The sequence below is a fragment of the Crinia signifera genome, chromosome 2, assembly GCF_055691185.1.
Source record: "Crinia signifera chromosome 2, ASM5569118v1, whole genome shotgun sequence".
Classification (NCBI taxonomy): Eukaryota; Metazoa; Chordata; class Amphibia; order Anura; family Myobatrachidae; genus Crinia; species Crinia signifera.
Genome location: NC_139218.1, coordinates 369746756 through 369774642, shown reverse-complemented (window position 1 = coordinate 369774642; position 27887 = coordinate 369746756). Strand labels below are relative to the sequence as shown.

At 46.3% G+C, this 27887-nt stretch overlaps 1 protein-coding gene and 1 non-coding gene across 2 annotated transcripts in view; both read right to left on the bottom strand.

Moving 5' to 3' along the window:
- Window positions 1–27887, bottom strand: part of CWF19L2 (CWF19 like cell cycle control factor 2) — a 119885-nt gene that overhangs the window by 54716 nt on the left and 37282 nt on the right. The window contains exons 9-10 of the mRNA XM_083170032.1: window positions 18436–18532; window positions 14362–14460 (exon numbers count right to left, since the gene is read on the bottom strand). Coding sequence (XP_083026158.1) covers window positions 14362–14460; window positions 18436–18532 — 196 coding nt within the window. The remainder of the gene's footprint in view (window positions 1–14361; window positions 14461–18435; window positions 18533–27887) is intronic.
- Window positions 21260–21366, bottom strand: LOC146061778 (U6 spliceosomal RNA). The gene has a single exon (XR_014471233.1). It is a non-coding gene; the product is annotated as a U6 spliceosomal RNA (small nuclear RNA).

Below are 27887 nucleotides of genomic sequence, written 5' to 3'. Positions count from 1 at the left end.
ACCCCAGACCTATCTGTCCTATCTGAGAATGCATGCACATCGAACGAAGTTCCTACTCCGGCACGCACTCCGCCACCCACCCTGGAACCCACTCCACCACTCCCCCGTGCCAAAAAAATGCGTGGCAAAGGAAAAAAAGGAGAAGCAGCGGCACATGAAGAATTTATGATGCGGGCACATCAAGTCCTGCAAAGAAACCCGGACAAACATGACAACTACTTCACTTATGTGGCAGAGTGTGTTCGCAACATGGCTCCTGACCAGCAACTTACTTTTGAAAAGTTATGCATGGAGTTGGTGTATAATGGCAGTTTAGGGTATCTCAACAGTGGCACTAAAATAGTTGGCATTGGTAGTGCACCAGACACACCACTGTCATTAGAATCACCAGTGCCTACTCCGCCTGCCACCGTAGCAGGCCAGTCGAGCACAATTCCAACACATACCCAGTCAACACCTACACAGCCTTCTCAACCCCCCAAGTACCGTCAATTCTACAGTTCTTTACTGATAGAAGATCCAGAGTGTCCTGTTTTTGAGGATCTGTCTTAAAAAATAGGCTACTTTATCATTTACCATCGACATGGTCTCAGCTGCAGGTATGTGATGGCCACTGCTCACATGGCGTATGGCGCACATCAATGGGGCCGGGACCATTGCATCTGCGCCATGCGCCATGTGGGCCGCAGCCTTTACATATCTGCAGCAGACATCCTCTGCCACACAAGGGCCACAGTGTGTATTTTTGTTTATTTATATGCTGCTACCTGTACCTGCATTACCAGAGGGAGAACAGGATTCTCCTCAATCTGGATAGCAAACTCCATTTATTGCCCTTTTGTCTTTGCCAATAGTATGGGGTACTGTGCGGCAGACATGGTCTCAGCTGCAGGTATGTGATGGCCACTGCTCACATGGCGTATGGCGCACATCAATGGGGCCGGGACCATTGCATCTGCGCCATGCGCCATGTGGGCCGCAGCCTTTACATATCTGCAGCAGACATCCTCTGCCGCACAGTACCTTATCCCTACTGTTGTAAGGGCCTGTTTCAGAAGTTACCAGAGTGTCTTTTTTTTCTTTTTATATGCTGCTACCTGTACCTGCATTACCAGAGGGAGAACAGGATTCTCCTCAATCTGGAGAGCAAACTCCATTTATTACCCTTTTGTCTTTGCAAATAGTATGGGGTACTGTGCGGCAGACATGGTCTCAGCTGCAGGTATGTGATGGCCACTGCTCACATGGCGTATGGCGCACATCAATGGGGCCGGGACCATTGCATCTGCGCCATGCGCTATGTGGGCCGCAGCCTTTACTTATCTGCGGCAGACATCCTCTGCCACACAGTAGCCCGTACTTAGTGGGAAAGTTTAAACTGGGTCATACATACTTAAATCTTTATATATAGTGTGTGTTTTTGTACAATATCTTTTATATATGGTATTATAATATATTTGTGTTGACACAATCTATTTACTATTTTACATGTTTTAACCATGAAAGGCCTAAAAAACCTGTTTCTGTCCTAGGCCTAAATTATAAATAAAAATATTTTGTTTGCACAATAAAGTGTACAGTGTATATTTCATCTTACCTTGCAATACTGGTACTGCAGCACCTTCACAATGGCTTTGCAGGTCTCCGGGATGATGAGGCCCAAAGCTTGCGGGGAGATGAGGGATCCAAACTTTAGGTCAGCAAGAGACCGTCCTGTCGCCAGAAACCTCAGGGTCACCACCAGCCGTTCCTCAGCAGGGATAGCCATGCGATACTTGGTATCCTGCTTCTCGATGTGGGGAGTCACCAGACGCAGCAATTCCTGGAATGTGGCATCATCCATCCTCAAGAAGTTACGAAAATCGTCTGGGTTATTCTCCCTGATGTCCCTGAGCAGTGGCATGTGCGAACGAGTCTGACGCTGAAGTAGCCACTGCTTTGTCCAGCATGATCTTTCTCTCCTGCGGGTACTGTTGCTGGTGACTACCCATCACTGCATTCTCCATAGTGCAGGGTTAAAAGACACTTTGTAATGGCAGGCAAAACAAAGTAATGTGTAAATAGCTATGTCCAGCGTTCAGCAGGTATAAACCAAGCCTCACTAGTAACAAAGCAGAAATACACTGGTTTAAAATGGCTGCTGCTATTCCTATCCCCCTCTGCTAGTCCTCCCCCCTCTGCTAGTCCAGCCCCGTCATTCAAATTTCAAAGGCCCATCTGACGACGGTCGCATGTGTTCTTGCAAAAAAAACAAAAACCAGCGATCCGACCGTCTTAACGACCATCGCGGGCGCATCGGGATCGGATCTAGATCGTTCCGCAAAAAAACACAATTTTTGCTAATCGTTTGCTGGGGACTGCCTGGGAGCTCCCGGGAAGTCCAAGGGAAATCGTTCCATGGTCGTCTATCGGTCGTGAACGACGGTGGTCGTCCTGGTGTGTACCCTACATAAGAGCGCACAGTGCTACACACAAAAAGGGCTGGGTGCATTTTGAGGTTTCAAAAATGGGCAGGGGGGCGGCACCCTGCAAAAGAAGCTTAGAGGGAACACTACATGCTACTCAATGCAGCATCCCCCCTCCCCCGCGCACCGTCCATCCTGGCCGATGGCCGGCAACCCGGCGGCTTTCCATATCTAATAGGTATCAACAGCCGCTGGGTCGGTCCGTGTGTACACCCCATTAGACAGGCATTCCCCACCCATGGGTTCTCAAGACACACTAACCCCGCCGGACTACAGATGTGTCCACGTACATCTAGCCTCCTCTCGCGTTATACAGCCATACTAGTCATGCTACTCAGTAGTGCTTATCATCTTAAAATCGGGTCTTATTTGTAAAATGGAGAGACTAGGATGCACACACAGCTGCTACTGGTTAAAATATGTGGCATGCTTATATTCCATGTCTGATTGTGGTGTAACTGCATATGACGGAATTGCCAGGAAAACATTACTGTTCCATTTCTTTTGCAGATACAGCGGCAGTCACACACTGAATATCGATTCAGTATATCACTTTAATCAACAGAAGCTGCTTGTGCGTCCTATTTTCACTGTTTTTCAAAGCAGAGGCTTTTTAATGGAAAAAGTAAAAAAAAAAAAAAAAAAAGATGTCTGACGCTACACAGTTAAGCTGGGTACACACCTAAAGATCTGGGAATGTACTGTATGGGAGCACATGACAATAGTATATACCAATTCATTCCTAACCACTGAAAAATGTACAAAAAAAGGATTCTTTGCATAAATGAAACGGCTAATCGAGAATTCCGTAGACTGCATTTCAAGTATAAAGTTCACAGAAATGGTCAATGTTTTTAAACGGGTTCAATAATGAATAGATGCTTCCTGGCACTGAACGAGGATATTTAGTATGCCAGCCAAGGAGGCTACAGACACTGCCCATGGAATATAACACAAAGGTGGAGATGCAGGAACACTTGGGAGACAATGCAGACAGAACAATGACAATAGCTGCAGAGATTGTAGCATTATCCGATAAAAACGCGCTCTGTTTCCTATAACCCGCTCTCTCCCCTACCGAGTGTTCCCTCTGGAAATTTGTCAAAGGCAAAAAGCCTGAAAGCTAGGAGACAATAAGGAAAATGTTCCTATCTAGTCTGAGAAAGCTTATCTTAAAAACAACCCCCCCCCCCTCCCTCTCCTTTCCCCTCCCAAAAATATACACAATTAATTCCAGCAAGACAGTTTAATTGCTACTTATTATGCCATATTTTAGGATGGTGCTCAGAAGTAATGAGACAATGAGAATCAACATTGGCAACTGAATGTAAATGACAAATGTTTTACATTGAATGCATTATTAATTATCTTAACTTTTATTTCTAACAGGCCAACAGAGTACTCTGGGATCGGGATCCTGGCAAGTAACAGACAAAGACATGAAAAGGAAGGCAGAAATGACTCAATAGCGCAATTAGTATGAGCTAGTTCAGCAGTGTTTCCCTCTGAACTACCGGGCAAACAATACTCAGTGTACACATATCGTTCAGTGACATCACAGGGACCAGCTGGTAATGATGCGCGCAAGCGTGCATCGTTAACAATATTGAGTGTACACACTAGAAGAGAAAGGAAAAGATATCGCTTGGTTGGTCCCTTCTGGGCGATGACTTTGAATTTCTTGTCTAGTGTCAACATCATTTTTAGGGTTAGGCACTAACTGGGTATGGCTAGGATTAGGCTGCGGTGGGTGTGAGGGGGCAGGTAGGCTGCAGGAGGGTTAGGGAATAAGAAGGGAGGGTTATGCCCTAATGGGGTATGGCTAGGATTAGGCATCGGTGGGTGTGAGGGGGCAGGTAGGCTGCAGGAGGGTTAGGGACTAGGAAGGGAGGGATAGGCCCTAACGGGGTATGGCTAGGATTAGGCATCAGTGGATGTGAGGGGGCAAGTAGGCTGCAGGAGGGTTAGGGACTAGGAAGGGAGGGATAGGGCCTAATGGGGGTATGGCTAGGATTAGGCTGTGGCGGCTGTGAGGGGGCTGGTAGGCTGCACGAGAGTTAGGTTTAGGCCCTAATAGGGTATGGCTAGGATTAGGCTGCGGTGGGTATGAGGGGGCAGGTAGGTTGCAAGAAGGGATGATTATGGTTATGGGGGGAGGGTACGAATACTTACTACCTGCGCGTAGGGATTCTGCATATCTGGATGCCCTTGCCGGTCTACTGTTTTTCGTAATCCGGACACCATCCACACTGATGGTTATTTAATAAAATTCTTAAATTTTACTGAATCAAAAATGAAACTGGACTGAATTCAAAATGAGAGTTTGGTCTATTGTGGAGTATCATAATAATGAATAAAAAGAAAAAAAGTATTAGAAAGTCCATGCAGAACCAGGGGGAACTCATTTAATGTTACCAGTAACATAGCAGATGATGCTGGATTACCAGTGATATAGAGGAAATCAGACTAGACAGTAGACTGGCAAGGGCATCCAGATATGCAGAATCCCTACGCGCAGGTAGTAAGTATTCTTACCCTCCCCCCATAACCATAATCATCCCTTCTTGCAGCCTACCTGCCCCCTCATACCCACCGCATCCTAATCCTAGCCATACCCCATGAGGGCCTAAACCTAACCTTCGTGCAGCCTACCAGCCCCCTCACACCCACTGATGCCTAATCCTAGCCATACCCCATTAGGGCCTAAACCTAACCCTCCTGCAGCCTACCAGCCCCCTCACACCCACCGCAGCCTAACCCTAGCCATACCCTATTAGGGCCTAAACCTAACTCTCGTGCAGCCTACCAGCCCCCTCACAGCCGCCACAGCCTAATCATAGCCATACCCCCATTACTAAGTTACCAGTAACATAGCAGATGACGCTGGATTACCAGTGATATAGAGGAAATCAGACAAGGATTCCCAACATTAGGGCGGCGTTACTACATACTTTTGTCTGGCACATGTAAATTTACAAGGTGATTAAATTGTAATCTCTAAAAGCACCAGGAGGTCCTAGTTCCAAGGCAAACCAGGAGATTTCTAGGATTAGCAAGCGGGAAAAATACCTGGGTCTCAGACCGACCCCAAAAAAAAAAAAAAAATCCCGGGTTGAGGTGGGCTCATCTGCAAAAAAAGCCCAGGAGTTTGCATGCACGTGTTAAAAAAATTAAAGTAAATAATAAAAAAGGGTACTCTTTACCTAGAAGGGCGCCCATCGCGGGCATCGCATGCACTAAAAAAATCGGGTGCGATGCGACCGACGCGATGCCCGCGATTTCCCATAGGGAACAATGTTAAATGTCCCAATTGACCCGATTTTCCTGTTCAATGTCTCAATTGACCCGATTTTTCCATAGGAAACAATGTTAAATGGGCCACAGAAGCCAAATAGGCACCCTGAAGTGTGAAATGGCCCCCACAATTGTTAACGCCACCCCACGATCAACGTAAACCCGAAGCGTGGCGAGCGTAGCGAGCCGGCGAGGGGCGTCGGTACGCGTCCTACGACCCTTTTCATACCCCCACTATCCACGTCGGCGTGGAGTTGAGAATAGAAAGTGTGGCGAGCGCAGCGAGCCCCGCGAGGGGACGCGGACACCTTCACAGGTATACGCGTCCCCTCACGGGCTTCACAGCTGTCCGCGTCCCCTCGTGGGGCTCGCTGCGCTCGCCACACTTTCTGTTCTCAACTCCACGCCGGCGTGGATAGTGGGGGTATGAAAAGGTCGTAGGACGCGTACCGCTGCGCTCGCCACGCTTCGGGTTCACGTTGATCGTGGGGTGGCGTTAACAATTGTGGGGGACATTTCACACTTCAGGGTGGCTATTTGGCCTCTGTGGGCCATTTAACATTGTTTCCTATGGAAAAATCGGGTCAATTGAGACATTGAACAGTAAAATCGGGTCAATTGGGACATTTAACATTGTTCCCTATGGGAAATCGCGGGATTTTTTACTAACGATGCCCACGATCAAAATCGTGGGCGCCCTTCTAGGTAAAGAGTACCAAAAAAAGATGCCCGCACTAACAGAGTCGTACTGGAACTGGCGGCTCCCTCATGCCAGGTGTCTCTCACGCGTATTGAGGCTAGGTGTACGCGGACACATCTGTATCATGGAAATAGCTTTTGAAACTAAAATGAAAAAAATATATATTTTCTTTTTCCTTTGATACGGAACTTAAATATCAACCACATAGAAGCAGAATAAAAAGTTTGGTCGCTGCAAGCTTCCGGTGCTAGAAGCCTTAGTGTAACTGTAGCTGGCAATCAGGACGCGTCTGGCTAAGATAACCCTTCAAGAAAGGGCCAAAGCGCTTCACTTCCTGCATCTCTATTACTATAAATTCATTTTCCACATCAATACACAATACACCCGAGTACGACTTCTAATGTAAAGGAGCACAGAGTGAGAGGACCACAGCAAATTACTGTCAATGATATGCTAATAGCTTCAGTGCAGGTGATTTATTTTTAGATACTTTTAAATTACTTTGGTCATATCTTTGCATGCAATAGCCACAGCTGATGTGCTGGAGATACAAATAAGGATGAAGTAATTAAAATTCAATTGCACCCTGGTGGAGCTTAATTGCTTTTAACGGGAACAGGAAGGAAAGAAACTAATTCAGCTTATTCACATAGTGAGATGTGACGTGCAAAAAAATAAAAAGCAAAAACATTAAAAAGAGCTCAGATTTAGGAGAGAAAAGGTGCATACACACTGGCCTACAGTATATATCAGCCGTTTCCAATATATCGATCGGCCATTGAGCACTAACGATATATCTGTGAACGGCGTCATTCACAGATATATGGCGTCAGCTGTGTAACACATTCATGCTGTTTGAATGGGTGATCTACCAACCGCCCGTAAAGCCGGCGCCAGGAGCAGCCTGTCATTCACAGCTCAGGAGGCGGGATCTTGAAAACGCACACGCCCATTTGTGATATATGTCCCGACTGATCGGGCGGCGTGTATTACTACGCTACTGCCTATGTAAGTAATTCTATGCCAATTTGGTTACCGACAAACGTTACTCACCAAAATAATAATTAAAAATTGGGCCTCAGGAGACACCAGAGCTTCCAGGAGTGTTATTTCACAGTTTCAACTTTTAGAAGTAATAAGAACAGTGATCGTAACGGCTTATAAATAATAAAATATTGAAATTGCAGATAAAATACATGTCTAGTGGATTCCATAAATTATTAACACGAAGAAGTCTCAAGTTAATTATTGTAGAATCTCAATTATAAAACATGAGACTCATTTACATATATACTTTAAAGCCAAAATAGGATAGCTGAGGTGAAGTCACAGATTCAAACTACTGAAAAAGAACTTCCGCGAAACAGAAGTTTTTAGTTTCAAAATTTAAAACAACGGGGGGGATCCAATTCTCCTGTGCGCCACTTGCTGAGCATCTATGCTAACTGGTGCCTATCAGTGCAATTCAATTGTTGCCCTGATCAGATACCCATTCGCATTTAACGTGGCTGAATACATGGGCATCTAAACGTCTTGTTTTGGGTGCCATAACTATGGACTTGAAACACATTTTTTTCTCACACATAATAAATGTGTGTGTGCCGTGGGTAATGGTTGTTTCCTCGGAGCAACATTTGAATAACTCCGATTGATGCCCATTACTATAGATGGCCAGCAGGGGGCATGCAGAAGAACTGAATTTCCCTCCTGATGATAGTTTCAATTATTTGTATTAAAACAATCTTAGAACTCTTTAGTTTTTAGTCAACCAATTCATAATCTGTACATCGGGCCTCACGTTCTGCAGTATCAAATGTTGTTTGCGCACTTTAAAGACAAGCATGGGTGGGAATGGTATTATTACTTCATCTCGAGCAGTGGATCCCAATCCAGTCCTTAAGTACCCCTGGACAGTCCTTGTTTTCCAGGTCACCCAGCAGGTGGGATTGCCGGTAGAGAAATACAATTTGTCTAATAATCTAAAAACAACATAAGCAAAATAGGACCAATAGATCACAATATGTACCTATTAACCACAGCAATAATGACCTGTAAGCTTCTTCCTATAGTCACTGGTGGTACAAAAGAGTTCATGGAAGCAAAGTTCCTTAATGGCAGTCAAAGCTATGCAAAGTATTACCAACAACCCTAACCGCTGGAAGAATAGCAGAGTCCTGGCAAAGTCGCTCATGATTGCTCGGTGGTTAGATGGGCTCGATTAGCAGGCTGATGCGATGAGACTGTCCAAAAGGATGGTGGTGGTCCAAACAATTTTCAACCATGGGTACATACTGTATTGTGATTTTTTGTGATATTATGCTTATGTTGTTTTTTTGGCTATTAAACAAATTTGATTTCTGTACAGACAATCCCACTGTTCATTTTTTATATTATTACGTTATTTACTCATCGTTTGAGCGCTACCATTCTGTTGTTTTTTTGGTGTTTTTCTCTTGGAGCCTGACTTTCCCCATCCCTGAGCAGACCAAGTCACTACATCTTGGTAGTTCTTTTTTTTTTCTTCATTCAAACAGCAGGTGCACTGTGTATCCCCAACTGTCACATTTCAAAAAGTGTGGTCCTCATGGCACCCTAACGGTCCAGATTTTAAGTATGTCCATGGCTCAGCACTAGGGATGCCAATCACGGGGCATTTTTTTCAATCCTGGGATTTGGGATTAAGTAATGCTTAATCCCAGGATCGGCCTCCTTAAAAAAAAAGCAAAAAAAGCTAAAATAAAAAAGCACCCCACCCATTTACTTACAAGGACAGGAGTGGGTGGGCGGGTGCCAGGGGAGGGTCCGGGATTCACCAGCGGTGTGGCATTAAACTGTAGAGCAGGCCAGGACTGAACAGCAGCGGTGCGGTCAGGAGGGAGCGGCAGAGGGTCTGGGATTCCCCGTCAGTGAGGCCGGAAACTGTACAGCAGCAGTGTGGGGGTGTGGCCAGCGGGACACGCTGCGCAGAGCCTCACAGCCAAGCAGAGTCTGAGCGAGTGCTCAGACCCTGCGCGGCCTTAGACTGCATGCGTAGTCTAATCCCAAAATCCTGGGATTGGCCACCCTACTCAGCACAGATGGTTAAACCAATCTGACTGAGGTACTAATGGAGACACCTGTGGACAAGCATGAATATACCGAAAGCATGGACCTTTCAGGTGCCTTGAGGACAACGTTTGGGAACCATTTGCCTAATCAGAGAAGCTCTAAAATTAGAAATGTAATAGCAATGTCATACTGATCTCAAAAGGGGTTCTCCAAGAGTCTTTATCACTACATTTTAGACAATAGTCTCTTTTCTCTTGGTTTTGGTTCATTAAGTTGACAATTCTCTATGTCGCCCCCAAATGGTCGTCATGAAAAAAGGTCAACACAAGCAAAATGTCAAACACATGATTTTTTAGGTTTTTGGATGTTCATTCTTATCTTGTAGGACATGGGACTCCCAATTAGTGCTCAACGCCCGGTTTATATGCTTCGAGACGGTGCCTTGCCCAGTCATAGCCCATGTGGATGATAAAGTATGGGTTGACTTTTTGACCAATTGAGAAATAAGGGTAAATTTGCTAAAGCTTCTAAAGACGTAAATTCCAGTCCCCCCCCAGTGTTCTCCCCCCCCCCCCCCCCAAAAAAAAAGAGGGGGGGGGGGGGGTTTCCTATTGTTAGCATGGACCACGCAGAGGCATTTTCAGGCAGTGCTGTGGGAGCAATGGGGCAAATGTATTAAGCCTGGCGAAGAGATAAACTGGAGATAAAGTGGAAGGAGGTTAACACACAGCCAATCAACTCCCAACTCTCATATTTCAAACACAGCTGATTGGCTGGTTCTTTATCTCCTTCCACTTTATCTCCAGTTTATCTCTTCCCCAGGCTTAATACATCTGCCCCACTGGGAGGTGAAAGCAGGTCACAGCTTCCCCACACCTGGTCTAGTAGCGACTGCCCCCTCTGCACTCTGCATCCACAAGAGTTCAGCTATTGCTTACAGCATGTGATAGGACTGCAAGCTCTGCAGTCCTCCTCCTGTCATCTAAACTGGAATAACATATTATAAAGTGATCTCATGGTATAGCCGGTTGTAAAAGATATTAGGAGTTGAGAAAGCTGGGATTTAGTAACTGTGAAAGGATGCATGCAAAGCGTATTAATGGCAAGTATAGATGCTGGCAGTGCTTGGTTATAAAGCGACTGGCGTATGATCATGTCCAACCTTCAGAGATCCATTAATGACTATATCTACGAAACTCTCAGCAACTTTTCCAAAACACAAAGCTGTCATTTATTTTCTCTAGCTTCTCTTCTGCACCGGAAAGTCTGTGGCTCCTAGTTCCCAGGTGTAGGCATCAGCATTCATCTCCAGCTAGCAGCAGATGGTCTGACGTACAGCTCAGCAAGAGTGCTGACTATGTACGCAGCATTAACAAATGACGGTCACCAAACAAGGCATGCTGTATACAGGGTATTATAGCTATTGACGAAGCTGAAGAGAACATATACCCGTACATTATTCATTCTATTTAACTTACTAATGGAAAAATCAATTGCAATCTGGGTGGACATGCTTGGCCGGGATCCTTAAACAGAATTCCTAATGGTTCCCCTCTAACGCTAACTAAGCAAGGAACTGAGGAACGTGAAACGTTCTCTCCTACTGAAAGGGCCGAGGGTAATATCCATATCTAGCTATAAATAGACGTTACATTGCAAACAGATGGACGTCGTGTATTTTAAATGAGAATAAATGGGTCATTCGGATCATAAAAACCACAAAAATATACAATCCTGCCCATTGTACCCAGTCACTGCTCAGCGGGTAATACGACTGCTGGGAACACATAGCAGCACCAACGGACACACAACCACTGCAGTGTCTTTTCAGCAGACCTCTCTGTATACATCTACATTGGTGAGGACGTACTTAACAATCCAGGTGATATTCCCCTTAAGGACCAGAACTAATTTAAATTATATTTTTTTTAATCCATATATGTATATTTTATAATTATGTTATCTATTGTATAATAACCATGAAAAAAAAACACTAATAATTAAAGATGATAAATTCAGAAGAGTAGTGGGTACTTGTGTAGTTTCACGGCGCCCGATATATCGGATGCAATATATCGATGCGATCTGAAGCGATCCATGGAGTTGATTTCATATAGTGTGGCGAATGCAGTAATCCGCATCCGCTCGCCACGCTTCGGGCTCGGGGGCTCGCCACACTATATAAAATCAACTCCATGCGTAGTGGATAGTGGGGTTATGAACAGGTCCAAAATCGCTTCGGATCGCATCGATATATCGGCCGATATCGCAGCCGATATTGCATCCGATATATCGGGCGCCGTGAAACTTTTGTAATATTTTGATGCTTAATACATCATCATAGGCTATTATGCCTGATCTTATATATACATATGTGTAGTGTCAGTGTGTAACCGAAACACTGCCATCTGCTGGCAGCGAGTGAAACTACATCTTTCACACATACACATACAGAAACACAAGGCAAGGTAACAGACTAGCTGTCAAAGGTTTTGCTTCGAGCGGGCTCAGCGAGTGACTATATAGCATTAATACCCTGCTGAAATTATCATCTATATTTGCAGAGTGCCGCTGTTCTCGCAGGGGAGTCCCTACAGAAGGCCCTACCACATTACTACTGGTCTATACAGTACATTAACCCTTTGAGTGACAACGTTTCTGTGAGAGATCCTCAAATAATCTGTTAAGAACGCCAGCGTCACTCACAGCGACTGTTCCTCTTTCGGGTGCAATACTTAACGAATCTTCAATTCATTGACTTGGCTGTATTTGTATTTATACTAAAAGCACAGTCGCTGTGAGGGACGCTGGGATTATTAGCGGATATTTTGAGGATCGCTCGCAGCAACATTGGCACTCAAAGGGTTAAGACTCCCACCCTAAATAGACTGGATGGAGTGATCCGAACTTTATAGAAAGATTTGGTTACATGGCCAAGTTCTAAAGTCAGCCCGGCATATATAGTTTAAGTGGCAATGGGTATCTGATCTGAGCCCCTATGTTAATTGCTAGTGTGGCCTTCATAAAGGGATTAGCAGATGAAATGCTTATCAGGGCGAACTGGACAGCCCCCAGGGAGTCAATAACCCATGGCAAATTACTGCAGATAATTGGGTACTCTTTACCTAGAAGGGCGCCCACAATTTTGATCGTGGGCATCGTAAGGAAAAAAAATTGCGTCGGTCGCATCGCATGCAACCAAAAAATCGCATGCGATGCGACCGACGCGATGACCGCGATTTCCCATAGGGAACCATGTTAAATGTCCCAATTGACCCGATTTTCCATAGGGAACAATGTTAAATGGCCCACAGAGGCCAAACATGCGCCCTGAAGTGTGAAATGGCCCCCCCAATTGTTAACGCCACCCCATGATCAACGTCAACCCGAAGCGTGGCGAGCGCAGCGAGCCCGCGAGGGACGACGGTACGCGTCCTCCGACCTTTTCATACCCCCACTATCCACGTCGGCGTGGAGTTGAGAATAGAAAGTGTGGCGAGCGCAGCGAGGGGACGCGTATACCTGTGAAGGCGTCCGCGCGGTGGCTCGCTGCGCTCGCCACACTTTTTATTCTCAACTCCACGCCGACGTGGATAGTGGGGGTAGGAAAAGGTCGGAGGACGCGTACCGCCGCCGCTCGCCACGCTTCGGGTTGACATTGATTGTGGGGTGGCGTTAACAATTGGGGGGGCCATTTCACACTTCAGGGCCATTTAACATTGTTCCCTATGGAAAATCGGGTCAATTGGGACATTTAACATTGTTCCCTATGGGAAATCGCGGTCATCGCGTCGGTCGCATCGCATGCGATTTTTTAGTGCATGCGATGCCCGCGATGGGCGCCCTTCTAGGTAAAGAGTACCGATAATTGGATACCCCCCAGTGCCTCTATACACACACACATTTAGCAGCAGCCGTACCAAAGTGCGGTGAATGCATCTGGGACACCACATATGCTGCTTTCACACTGAAAAACCTGCTTTGACCCGGTTTTTTAAACGTTTCTTCAACCGGGTCGGAGCAAGTTTTACCCCTTTCACATTGCATGTTTAAATGGTATATTACTGGTCAATTACCATTATCACATTGAACCCGTTGTGAAAGATACAAAAACGGTAATCCAGTAATCTCCCCCCCCCCCCCGGTACTTGCCAGCTAACGCGGTAGGGGTATGAGTCATTGGGAAGACCAAATTAGGTAAGGTCAACACGGTCAGAGGGCTGACACAAGCATTAGGTCAACAATGGGAAGGTCAACAATGGAAAGGTCGAAAGTCAAAAGGTCAACATGAGTTCTCCGCGTTTTTTTGTCACAAATGTCGACACCTTTGACATGGGGACCATGTCCGCTCGCCGTGCTTCGGGCACTATTTTATTTTCCCACCACGCCGTAGTGGATGCTAAGGCATGAAATACCGTTGCACATGTCAGCTCAAAAAAAAAACGTGAAAAACTCACATTGACCTTTTGACTTGTGTCAACCTTACCCATCTCTATCTATTTTAGGTGTCAACCTAAGACCTGTTTAGTGTACCGGCAAGTGTATGGTGTCGGCAAGTGTTCCGTTCAGTTTATTTCCAACTCGTGAATAAACCAAGCACAAGAAATGAAATAAACAAATCGATGTGCTTAACAGCCAAACATGGAATCCAAGTAAAAAAGTAACATAAAACCTGTTAGTTTCATATTTGGGGGCTGACAAATTCACCACAAACCAGCGCCTCAGATAAAGGCCGCCACCTCCCCCTCGCAGATGCTTGGCGAATGGAAGGACCGCCCCTACAAATACCGTCTCAGTCAGCGGTATAGCTAGAATACAGACAGATGCGCTTTAAGCTCCTCGGCAATGATTTACCTCTGCTTTCACCCGGCTGTGTTTCTCAGGAGCTTGCGGCTGATTTTGTCGCTGCTGACGGGCGTCTTCTAATTGAGCTCGAAGTTTTGAGGCCAGTTCCTGAACAGAATGTGTACAAAAATAAGGTCAAGTCAAACAAGTTTCCCAGTGAGCTGAAAAATATTGCAGACTAAATAAATTCATACTGCTACAGGTAAATCATACATACTGCATTTTTTGTACCATATAATACTCTTGGTACTTATTTATTTATTAACGGTTTCTTATATAGCGCTTACATATTACACAGCGCTTAACAGAGAATATTTGAATATTCACATCAGTCCCTGCCCCATTGGAGCTTACAATCTATATTCACCTACCACATGTACATGCACACACAGACATTCTAGGGTTAATTTAGTTGGAAGCCAATTAGCCTACCAGTATATTTTTGGATCGTGGGAGGAAACCGGAGTACCCGGAGGAAACCCACGCATGCACGGGGAGAATATACAAACTCCACACAGTTAGGGGTATGGTGGGGATAGAACCCATGACCTCAGCGCTGTGAGGCAGTAATGCTAACCATTACACCATCTTTACTTGCGTATTCTGTGTAGGGAAATCGCATTGCATCGCACGGGCCATTTTAAGGGCCGTGCTCTGCGATCTGATTTTCCTATGTAATGTATTCAGTGCTCTCTTATATATTTTATAGGGTGTACAATGCCATTAGGTATACAATAATGACATACAATGACGTTTAAGGCACACCCCCACTATCTACGCCACCCCGAAGCGTGGCGAGCGCAGCGAGCCCTGCGAAGGGTGGCGGAACGCGTCCTCCGACCTTTTTATACCCCTACTATCCACGTCGGCGTGGAGTTGATTGTATATAGTGTGGCGATCGCAGTGTGGCGAGTGCAGCGAGCCCCACGAGGGGACGCAGAATACATGTAAAGTAATCCGCGTCCGCTCGCCACACTTCGGGCTCGGTGGCTCGTTGCGCTCGCCACACTATATAAAATCAACTCCACGCCGATGTGGATAGTGGGGGTATGAAAAGGTCGGAGGACGCGTACCGCCGCCGCTCGCCACGCTTCGGGGTGGTGTGGATAGTGGGGGGGGGGGGGGTGCCTAAAACCTCATTGTATGTCATATAATTGTATAGGTAATCTAATGGCATTGTACACCCTATATATGCGGGAGGTGTTCGCACACATCTCATTGGTCCTGCTGCGCAGCCAATGGCCGATATATAGGTGCATCGTGCTGTGTGTGCATATGCTTGCGGCAGTAGCCACCGGTGACTGACAGTGTTCTGGCCAGGCACACGTACCAGGGGTGACCTCAGGCACTACACACCGGGCTGACAATAGGTAAGTGTGTATGCATCAAAACGTTTTCAGACCAAGAAGTGAAGAGGCAGGAGATCGGATGCGGCTTCGTTCTCCGCTCCCGATGTTTTATGGGGTAATTGTATCCCCCACCCCCCCTTTACCCACAGGATTGATCATATTGGGATTTCTAAATACTACATTTGTAGAAATGTTTTTTTTAAAATAGGCTCAAACTGAATTGATTTCTTTTCAGCATCATCCACGTAAAATCTGCATGCGGTCGAGTATCACGTAATAAAAACCATCAATACTAATGTATAAACTGGGTAACCAATCTTTATGCAGTTATAATAACACCACAGATTTACTCATTACTGCCAAGTCTGCAATATAATTAAACAATTAATTTTGCGGTTGTGTGGGAATATAATATACAAGATTACAATACATTGCACCCTAGAGAGACTGCATTATTGCTGTAAACAACAACATTAATAAAAAGGTAGAGACGCCGGTGAAATAGTTTCTCTGTACTGCAGTCTTTAGTGGATTTATTAACCGCGACATCTATAGGACCTGGGAGTACATTTCTAGTCACCTATTTTGAGAACATCCAACATGATGTAGTTTAAATAAATACAGGATTAGAGTTGGAAAACAGTCTTCCGGCAAGTATTAACAATTGAATACACGTGATAACAACTTCCCCAAAACACAAAATCCTTTGATAAAGCTGCCTGGAGCAGCGAAACCGGTCAGGATTTCTGCCTCACCCACCCCACCACTTACCTAGGTGAACCACTCTGAGGATATTACTCCATTTACAGCCTGGAATGTCCACCACCAGATTCACTGGCTCCCCACTCTGAGGAAATTCCTCCAATATTTTTCTCCGGAAGTCCAACACCAGCTTCACTGGCCCCCCGCTCATTCCATTGGATTACAAATATTTCTGCACAAATAGTAGAGGTTGAGGACACCCGCCTACTACATCTGGCGACAGGAGTTGGTGATTCGTGCCATCTTGGGCCACTCCTGGCATCCACATCTCTGTGCCCTCCCTCCATACTGCAGCTTGGGGACCGTATCAACACCACCTCTTGGACATTCCGGTTCATCCCCACCATCGAGTGGGCACCACCTGTGCACATCCTCTGAACATTTGGGACTTCCAGGGTCTTCCCCATGTGGTTCGGTGTGGTGAGATGTCATTGATATTTTTATCGTTTACATTTATTATTGTTCATTGTTTTTAGCCTTCTGGCTTCATATATTTTAGTAATTGTATTAAATTGTCATAGATCTAACCAATCTTCCATTTTTTCATTTTTAATTGCTCTTATTGCTTATCAACAGTACCTCAATTAGCGCTGCCCACCCCCTTCTTTTTGTCTTTTTGTCTTCCCCAAAACATGTTTGTTGAAGACCGGTCATTTTCAGAAACATATAACATATTGGGGCAGATGTATTAAGCCTTAACAAGAGATAAATGCCAGGGTGATAAGGAGAGATAAACGTCCAGCCAATCAGCTCCTTACTGACTTTTTTCAAACACAGCCTGTAACATGGCAGTTGGCAGGTGATTGGCTGGACGTTTATCTCTCTTTATCACCCTTGAATTTATCTCTGGTAAAGCTTAATACATCTGCCCCAATGAAACATGTTAAGGCTTTGGGGTGATAGACACGCTACAGCAACCAGAAAAAAGGTTTTAGAGGACTGTCTCTGAAATACTTAGGGAGTCCTGGGAAGGACACTTGGCTTTTATTGAGGTGTCTCTGCTCTCCCTTTTTTCTTGAAGAAGATCCAGTTTAAAATATTTGACATACATCTGTGTATCCTTTCCCTCTAGACTGTAAGCTCCTTCTAGAAGGGCCCTCCTCCCTCCTGTTCTCACAGCCCTCTTCTCTCGCACATCAATCACTCCAATCTTGGGATTGAAATACCGGCGTTTTAGGGGCCAAATTCCAGGATCCTGCGATTTGCTACCCTAAGGAGGTTGCCTCATGGACTATGAAACTGTAGTAACTGGTGTGGGAGATAGCAGAATACAGGGTATGGGGGAAAAAAAAAAGAAGAGTGGTGTGTGGTGATTGTAATAACACTATCACCACCAGATGGCGCTGCTGTACTCAATTATATACAAATTATAGTGAGTCATTCAAATAGAAAATGTATAAAGCTTTCTTTTAATAAAAAGCAACACAATTAAAATATACAATTCATATATAATTACACTCAAAAAGGACATACAAGACACACAACATATAACATATAAAAAGGCATGGACTAGTTGTGAGGCTTGTTTGGCTAGAAGTGCAAGATTTTAAGGCAATAGTTCTTCTATTGAGGCTGTAAGTGAGCAATATTTACAAGTCCCGCATGCTAGTCCGTGCCTTTTTATATGTTATATGTTGTGTGTCTTGTATGTCCTTTTTTGAGTGTAATTATATATGAATTGTATGTTTTAATTGTGTTTCTTTTTATTAAAAGAAAGATTTAAACATTTTCTATTTGAATGACTCCCTAAAATTTGTATATAATTGAGTATAGCAGCGCCATCTGGTGGTGATAGTATTATTACAATCAGAACACACCACTCTTGTTCTAACGTACAGATGTACACATTCTCTCGGTTTAGTGGCTGCAGCTTAACTCAATAATAAATGTAATCTGATCCCTTATTAATAAACAGCGCTACTGTGTGACCTAGTCACTTTCTTTTTTGTGGGGAAAAAAAAAAAGGACATACCGTGTTACCCATTATTTCCGCTTTGACAATCTTGGCACCAAGCCTATTCATCTCTTCTTCAGAAAGTAATCTGACTGGTGGAGAACTTGAATCGGGTCTGGAAGATACAATATAAGGGTAAGAATACCAAACTCCACCACGTACATTTGTCCTCATGCACTATTTCTTTACTCACGCCAAGTCCGCAGAGAGACTGCTAGCATCAGCCTTATTTTGTTGAAAAGGTCTTTGTTGCAATGATGCACGACTAGGACACACCAGGAGAATGATTAATCGGATATGCGATGCGTACATATCGGTGTCCGATGGAGTCTCTGAATGAATCTGGACACAAAGTGCTGCACAGCAGTGTACATTGCTATTTTATACGCCACACTCCATTGCAATTTGTATACAGACTCATTTGTGCACACATATACAAGTGTTGATATCAAATCAACCAACAGTCCCCCTGTGCATCCTAGTCACATCACAGAGAATGTAACTCCTCACTGGCACTGAGGCTCGGTGTAAGAGGACACATCTGTATTTGCAGTACACGGACCTTATGGTCATTAATACTGTATTCTAGCCATAATTATGCCGATTTATGAATGAACTATGGGATTACTTTATTATACCAATACCACTTATGTCAAGATGGCTTACTGGTTTATGCTGTGCTATGACGGAGCAGAGTAGGATTAGGGGGAAATCATGTTTTTTTCCGATGTTTTTTTAATAGGGCTACTCTATTGGCTTGCCCGACTAAAGGGATTTGGCTTATGGGGCCTAATTAGGCCCCTTTCACATCACATCTTGGAGCAGAGTTATTGCTGGGTTGCTGATGTAACAATCTGGGTTGAGGTGCGTTGTGAAGAAACCAAACCTTATAACCTGGACTGAGCAAGCCGGCAATTCCACCCAGGTTCCGGCCTGTGTTTGCGATATGAAAACGGCATTAGAAAGCCACGAGCGAACCTCAATCAGCAGTCACGGTTAATAGGATACCCCCTAGTCATTAAATGTATTAAAGACACTCACTAACACTTGCTATTGTTGCTGGTGGTTGGAGGGGGGGGGGGGGTGCTCAAGATATTGAAAATGACTGCACGTAAACAGTGAAAAGAGGCCCAGTGCAGTAGATACTCTAATACTGCTTTCACATTGCAGAAATGGGTAATGACACGGTATTCTTAAATGGGACTTTAAAACGGGTCTGAGCCTCGTGACCTTTCACATTGCAGGTGAAAATAGGATTTATGGTCTTACCTTGATAAATCCCTTTCTTTGAGTCCATAGGGGGCACAGGAGTTCACGCTGGGTATGAGAGGTGAGGTAGCAGAGCGTGCACCAAAGGGTTACAAAAATGTACCCAGCATGCTCCCTGCCTCCCTTCTCCCTCATAACCCGCCCCCTGACCCTGGGTCACCAGTTTCGTTAGCAAGCCCAAGGTAGGAGCAGAGCCAGAGAAGAAGGAAGAGCAAACGCACACCCACATAGCATACAGGCCCTAAAGCCATGGAACTTTCCTACATAGGAAGCCCCGCTACCAGGTGCGTCTGGGAGGGCGTCCTGTGCCCCCTATGGACTCAAAGAAAGGGATTTATCAAGGTAAGACCATAAATCCTATTTTCTTTTTCGTCCACTAGGGGGCACAGGAGTTCACGCTGGGACGTCCTAAAGCTGTCCCCTCACGGGTGGGGGACGCTCCTGGACTGCGGAAAGCACATGTCTACCAAACTGTGCATTAGCCGATGCAAAGGTATCAAATGCATAAAACTTGATAAAGGTCTGGGAAGAGGACCATGTAGCCGCCTTACAGAGCTGTTCAGCCGAGGCGCCTCGATTAGCGGCCCAGGATGTACCCACAGACCTGGTAGAATGTGCAGTAATCCCCTCCGGGGGAGTAATCAGTGCGGAAAGATACGCTTGGCGAACCACTGATCTGAGCCATCTCGCCAAGGACTGCTTGGAAGCGGGCCAGCCCCTCTTATTGGCCCCATAAAGCCCAAACAGTGAACCCGACTTACAAGTTGACTTAGTCCTGCGAAGATAAATCTGCAACGCACGGACTACATCAAGAGAAGCTTCAGCTTCAGAAGAACCTGGAAAAGAAGGCACCACTATTTCCTGGTTAAGGTGAAACTCAGGCACCACCTTTGGAAGAAAATCCAGTTTGGTACAAAGAACCACCCTGTCCGGGTAAAATACCAGAAAAGACGGTTTCCATGATAATGCACTCATGTCAGACCCCCTTCGTGCTAAGGAAATAGCCAACAAGAAGCCACCTTCCAGGATAGCCATTTCAGATCCACCTCCTCCAGAGGCTCGAAAGGAGACGATTGAAGTGCCCGGAAAACCTCTAAAGAGGGACACCTCAACAGCCAGCCCGTCAATGTCGGAATGGCCCCTGTGAAATTAGGTCTGGACGCAGAGGTAGACTCAGAGGAGAGGCTACCAACAGGTTCCATAGATCCGCGTACCAACCTCGACGGGGCCAATCTGGGGCCACTAGGATCATCATTCCTCCCTCCTTCCTGAACTTCCACAGAAGGCGAAGTAGGAGTTGAAACAGGGGGAATGCGTACACTATCTTGCCGACTTAAAAAGTCTGCCTCAAAATTGAGAACCCCTGGGATGAAGACTGCAGAAATCTGCTTCTCCGCCCACCTGAATATCTTGGAGACTTCTTTTATCGCTTCTTTGCTGCATGTCCCGCCCTGCCTGTTGATAAATGCCACAGGCGTGGTGCTGTCGGACCGGATCTTTACAGGGCACCCTCGGATGAGGGACCCCAACCTCTGAAGAGCCAAAAGGATTGCTCTCAATTCTTTTTTTTTTTTTAAATATGGAACGCTTCACGAATTTGCGTGTCATCCTTGCGCAGGGGCCATGCTAATCTTCTCTGTATCGTTCCAATTTTAGTATATGTGCTGCCGAAGCAGGCACCAGGAGATTGATCGGAAGGAGACTCTCCTGAGCCGTCCAGCGACCCTGAAAAGATTGAGAATTGCAAACCGCTCCCCAGCCCCGTAGGCTGGCATCCGTGGTAAGCAAGACTCAGGTTGGAATCCAAAACGGGCGGCCCTGAGACACGTTGTCTGTCTTTAACCACCATGTGAGAGACAGGCGAACCTTCGGGGGCAGTGTGATCAATTGACTACTTAGACGAGTATGATCTCCTGTCCACTGGCTGAGAGTGTAAAGCCGAAGTGGGCGCGAGTGAAACTGTGTATACTCTACCATGTCGAAGACACCACCATACACTTGTGTACTGAGACCCTTCTGTGACCTATAAGGGAATGAATCTTCCTCTGAAGGGAGTGGATCTTATCCTCTGGAAGATATACTCTCTACAACCGAGTGCCCAGCCGAGCTCCCAAGTGAAGTGTCCTTTGGGAAGGAGTAAGAAACGATTTCTTCCAGGTTATCCTCCAACCGTGAGATAACAGAAGTGTAATCACGACCTGCAAATGACTCCGTAGTAGGTCTGGGGACTTTCCAAAATCAGTGGGCCGTCCAGGTATGGAATCATCCGAACCCCCAGCCGGTGCAGGTGTGCAGCCCTGACCGCCATCACCTTGGTGAACACCCTGGGAGCCGTAGATAGACCAAAAGGTAGCGCCCTGAACTGGAAGTGTTCGACCCGAAGGGCGAACCTCAAAGTGCTGATGTTCCTGTCGGATGGGGATGTGAAGTATATCTAGCGAGGCCATGAAGTCCCCTGGCTCCAGTGAGAGAATGATCGAACGCAGGGACTCCATGCGAAACTTTGGCACTCGCAGAAAAATAGTGAGCGACTTCAGATTCAGGATAGGACGGTGAGAACCATCCAGTTTTTGAATCAAGAATAGGGTGGAGAAGAACCCCTGACCCCTCTGCTCCTGAGGAACCGGAACAATGACGTTCGAGTCCAAAAGAGAGCAGATGGAAAGCTGTAGCACTAGTCATTTCGCTGGGTCCTTTGGAAGACCCGTGGAAAAATAACACTGAGGAGGGGGGAACCGGAATGTCAGGGCATAGCCCCTGGAGACCACCTCCCTGACCTGTTTAGCCACTGGACGTCTGGTAGCCCAGGGCTGCTTGGTGCAGGGCTTGGCTCCCTTAGTGGATGAGGAAAATCTAGAGGAAGGACTAGTGCCGTCGGACAAACCTCTCTCCACCTTGCCCGCCCACTCAGACACTGCCTTGGCCACCCATGACGCGGCAAGCGTGGTACACCTAATGGCCCCTGCCTGTGAAAAAGCAGTCCTGAGGAAATTCTCAGAGGGGTCCTTCAAAGATGAAGAATCCGAAATGGGCAGTACTGAAGCGCGAGCTAATCGCGCAACATGATCATCCGCCCGGGGAGGATTTTCCCACTTAGCCCTCTCTGAGGGAGGAACAGGTTAAAAAGTAGTAAGTCGCTTGGAAAGCTGGAACCTTCTAAACGGTTGAGACCACGCAGTCTCCAATAAATCCTCCATGAGGGCCGGAGGCGGGAGCTGGGCCGATACTTTCTTAAGACGCTTAAAAAGCAGGTCTTTACTTTTAGGGGCAGGAGCCTCATCCTCTCTCTGGAGGACTGCCTTAACCTCCTGCATCAGAGACTCTACCTCCGCTGAGGACAAAGTGTCATCGGACCCTGCGGATTCCGCCACTGAAGAGTAAGAACTCCCCTCTGAGCTGGAATCCGAATCGGAACGCGGAGAACCCGCATCGGGACTCTGCTGCCTACACTGCCTCCTGGAATCCCTGCCCGCCCGAGTAGCCGTCAACCCCTGCACAGATTGTGCAAAGGATTGCCACAAAGGGGGCTCTACATAAGCAGGAGCTGCCCCAACACTGGTGCTGGCCACTGCCACAGAGGGCATGGGCACAGGGGGCAGGGGCGCAGGAGGTAAGGAGTTGACAAGCGGTCAATATGTCAATACCTGAGTCAAGGTCGAAGCCCAGGCCGGTTCCTGCTGTGAAGGCGGCAGAAGATCTGCTTCAAGGGCAAAACACCTGGAACAGATATCCTCCTCCTGCCGAGAGAGTATGTCCACACATACCCTACAGGTACGCTGCATCGGAGATGGGGTCTCCTTGCCAGGTTTCGCCTTAGGCATACTGTCCATGATAAAAGACAAAAAACACCAGCAGTTACAACACTGACACCCAAGCAACACACTTGCAGCCTTACCCAAAAAGCTTTAGCAAAGCCATTTGGTATGGGCAGATAAACTCAACAATTCAGCAAGCTGAAAAGGAGACACCGTATATGCAAAGCCAATACTATGAATGGTGACAGTGTTTCAAACTTTCATCTCTTCCAATGATATTGGAAGGAAGACAGCATCAGAGCCCAACAATCCAGCCAGCCGCAGGAGAGGATAAATACCACAAACACCAGGCTCCAGAAGCAGGGTGTGGGGGAGAATCCCAGCAGCCTCCATCTCTAAACCCAGCAAGTGCCAGAATGGCTGCTGATTAGGACCTTAATGAGGAGCTGGGACACCTGGGGCAAAAATATTTTTTGGGGGGGGGGATTGTGGGAGGAAACCCACTCAAGTACGGGAAGAATATACAAAATCCGCACAGTTAGGGCCATGGTGGGAATTGAACCCAGGACCTCAGTGCTGTGAGGCAGTAATGCTAACCATTACACCCTCCGTACTCCTACAGCACCTGGTGTTCCTATGTGGTCACCCACTCAAGTACTAACCAGGCCCAATATACAGCATTAGCTGTAGATCCCAAGCTGTCTTCAAGATTCCAATGATATTGGAAAGAAGACATCAGCAGAGCACAACAATCCAGCCAGCAGCAGGAGAGGAGAAATACCACACACACACCAGGCTCTAGGAGCAGGGTGTGGGGGAGAATCCCAGCAGCCTCCGTCTCTAAACCCAGCAAGTGCCAGAATGGCTGCTGATTAGGACCTTAATGAGGAGCTGGGACACCTGGGGCAATCCTACATCACCTGGTGTTCCTATGTGGTCACCCACTCAAGTACTAACCAGGCCCAATATACAGCATTAGCTGTAGATCCCAGGCTGTCTTCAAGCTTCCAATGATAATGGAAATAAGACATCCGCAGAGCTCAACAATACAGCCAGCAGCAGGAGAGGAGAAATACCACACACACACCAGGCTCCAGGAGCAGGGTGTGGGGGAGAATCCCAGCAGCCTCCGTCTCTAAACCCAGCAAGTGCCAGAATGGCTGCTGATTAGGACCTTAATGAGGAGCTGGGACACCTGGGGCAATCCTACATCACCTGGTGTTCCTATGTGGTCACCCACTCAAGTACTAACCAGGCCCAATATACAGCATTAGCTGTAGATCCCAGGCTGTCTTCAAGCTTCCAATGATATTGGAAAGAAGACATCAGCAGAGCTCAACAATCCAGCCAGCAGCAGGAGAGGAGAAATACTACACACACACCAGGCTTCCAGGAGCAGGGTGTGGGGGAGAATCCCAGCAGCCTCCGTCTCTAAACCCAGCAAGTGCCAGAATGGCTGCTGATTAGGACCTTAACGAGGAGCTGGGACACCTGGGGCAATCAGAGAGCAAGCCTCAGCACTTCCCCAGTGGTGGGGGAGGGACTAACCTACAGCACCTGGTGTTCCTATGTGGTCTCCCACTCAAGTACTAACCAGGCCCAATATACAACATTTCCAATGTGTATGGCTGTAGGTTCCCAGGCTGTCTAACCTCCCCCTCAGGCATCAACCCCCGGGACATAGCCGGACTAATTGTCCCTGGTGATCTAGTGGAAAGGTGGAGCAGTCCAGACCCCCACTGCCTGCCCCCCCGCTGACTCCCATACAAACGGGGGGGATCGCTGCTAGACGCGGCTCCCTGCAAGCAGGGAACCACCGCTTACCTGCCCGGGGACGGAGTGCAGCATGCGGGAGCCTCCGAGAGAGGGTCCCGCGACGGAAGTCCCCAGCCCAGTCGCCAGCGCTGCCGCCGCCGAATGATGGAGCTGCACTGCCGGTGATTCACTAAAAGAGCACCCGCCGCAGCAGCTCTAACCCATGGCTGTTCTAACAGCCGCGATAATGGTGCTGCTCTCTCCTTGGCACCAAAGAAAAAACTGGTGACCCAGGGTCAGGGGGCGGGTTATGAGGGAGAAGGTACATTTTTGTAACCCTTTGGTGCACGCTCTGCTACCTCACCTCTCATACCCAGCGTGAACTCCTGTGCCCCCTAGTGGACGAAAAAGAAAACAGTTTTAAAAATCATTTAATACCATTGAAACATTCAACCCGTTTAACCCCCAAGGGACACGTTTCAAGCCATTGAAATAGAGCTGTTCAAACTGCCAAAAAAAACAGCTTTAAAACGTGTAGGACTCTGCTTTTTAACCGTATTGAAATACCGGTTAACTTTAACCGGTAAATCAACTCTGGCACTTTCACATGGCAGCCTTAAACGTTTTAAAATGGAAAAAAAACGGCAATATACCGTTTTAAAAGTGCGATGTGAAAGGGGTATAAGGGAGTGTATTTACTAAGGAAACTGTTTTGCTCTTAACGGTCAACTAAGCATAAAGTGTTTCGAGTTTAAATATTACTGCACTTTAAATCTGGATTCAGAGATGCCAAAAAGCTTGGTATTTCATGTTCCCCTCTTCCAAATTTGTTTGTCTAAAGAAAAAAAAAATTATCTTTGTATTACCCAACATAAAGAGATCCCATAAATCAGACATCTTTCTGACAACTATAAACACATCAAAAATGAAAATAAAAAAAGGATCAAACGCAAGTAAAAATGATGCGATTCTAATATGTATTAACATACTGTGTACAAAATGCATGAAGTCAGCAAGGAACATACTTCACTAGTTAATAAGCAACATATGATTAAATCTATACCTTATTGAACGTAATGATACATATCTATCATAAGTAAAAGAAAGTATACACTATTATAATTTTGTTATTTATAGATCACTGTATGATTAATAATCATCTAGTCCCCTCAAAGTCCTGAAATTGGATGACACTAATAACATATGACAAAGAACAATATTGACCTTGTCATTATGTATTAACAAAATAATAAACTGTCATCAAAAGTCCATGGCCCAAATATAACAGCGGAGAGTTGCAACGACGTGCGCTCTAGAAAGCTATTTTTTATTTTTATTTAAAGTTCAACCGACCGTAGGACTATAAAGTAGATCCTAGGATCTGGCTCTGGGGTCCATTACGATTTCTTAAAGCATAACGCTGGCTGGTCATTAGGTTAATTTGTTGGGATGTTCATGATTAGGAAGATTGGCAACTGTTTTCAATGTTCTTGGAGCACCATAGGTTACTAACCGTGGCCAAATGGCTAAAAGAGCACAAGTTAATTGGTCAGAGGATCCAACACCAAATCAAGTCTGAATGGGCCATCTGCCTATCTCCCAACCTCGGTACCAAGGAGGGGTGAATGTAATTTTGCACCCAGTTAAATATCTGGTAGAAAACACTTATATTGGCGGCTGGATGTCCAGTTGTGCAGCTGGGTCTGAACCACGAAGTCAAGTCATAGCGAGAATTTACGTCTTACTCAACACTGGCCAACTCTTCAGTAATAGATCCCAGTGAAAATATATTTCTTAGTGCAGGGGTAAAGAATGTTAATCTTCAGGGGCATATGACACTTATTTACATGCCCTACAGTTAGGGAGGCCAATCCCGGGCCATTTTTTTTCAATCCTGGGATTCGGGATTGAAAAACGGTCAATCTCGGGATTGGCCTCCTGATATGCCCAATAATTTATAAATTACCTCTAAGCATAGAGGAAATGTGGTGGAGGAGGCGAGGTGACTGTCACTCGGTGGGCCAGGGAGGAGGCGTGTAACTAGGTGTCACTGTCCGGCCAGACGTGGTGGAGGAGGCGAGGTAACTGTTACTCGGCGGGCTGGGGAGGAGGTGGGTAACTCGGTGTACAGCCAGATGCGGTGTCCGGCCAATCAGTGTGTGGCTGCGCAGCGGGAGGTGATCTCTCACCACACGCTGCGCAGCCACACGCTGCGCAGCCACACAACCTTGTTGCCATATTAGAGGTCACGCTGCGCAACCACACAGTGTTAAACCACCGCCGCGTCTGCCCAGACTTCAATTTAACCGCCTCCTCCCGGCCCACTCAGCAGTACACACATGCGCATCTGAATCCCGTAATCCCGGCCAAAAATGCCCTAAATCCCGGGATCCCGCCGATCCCGAGATTGGCATCCCTACCTACAGTGAAGAATCAACGACCCAATATCCCTTCTTGAATTTACCATGCTAGTCTAGAATTCAGGTTGATCTAGTTCACATCCTTCTAAGTCTACTGCTGTACGTACGTCATGTCATCGCCAGCATTACATAACAATGAGCCAGGGAAAGTCCACAACATCACTCAATGTATAGAGTTCTATAAATAGATCCTTTAAAACAGGGACTGAACAAGTTCTGTGTTTAAATTAGGTCATAACGAACTGCAAGCTGTCATCTTCCATAGATTTCC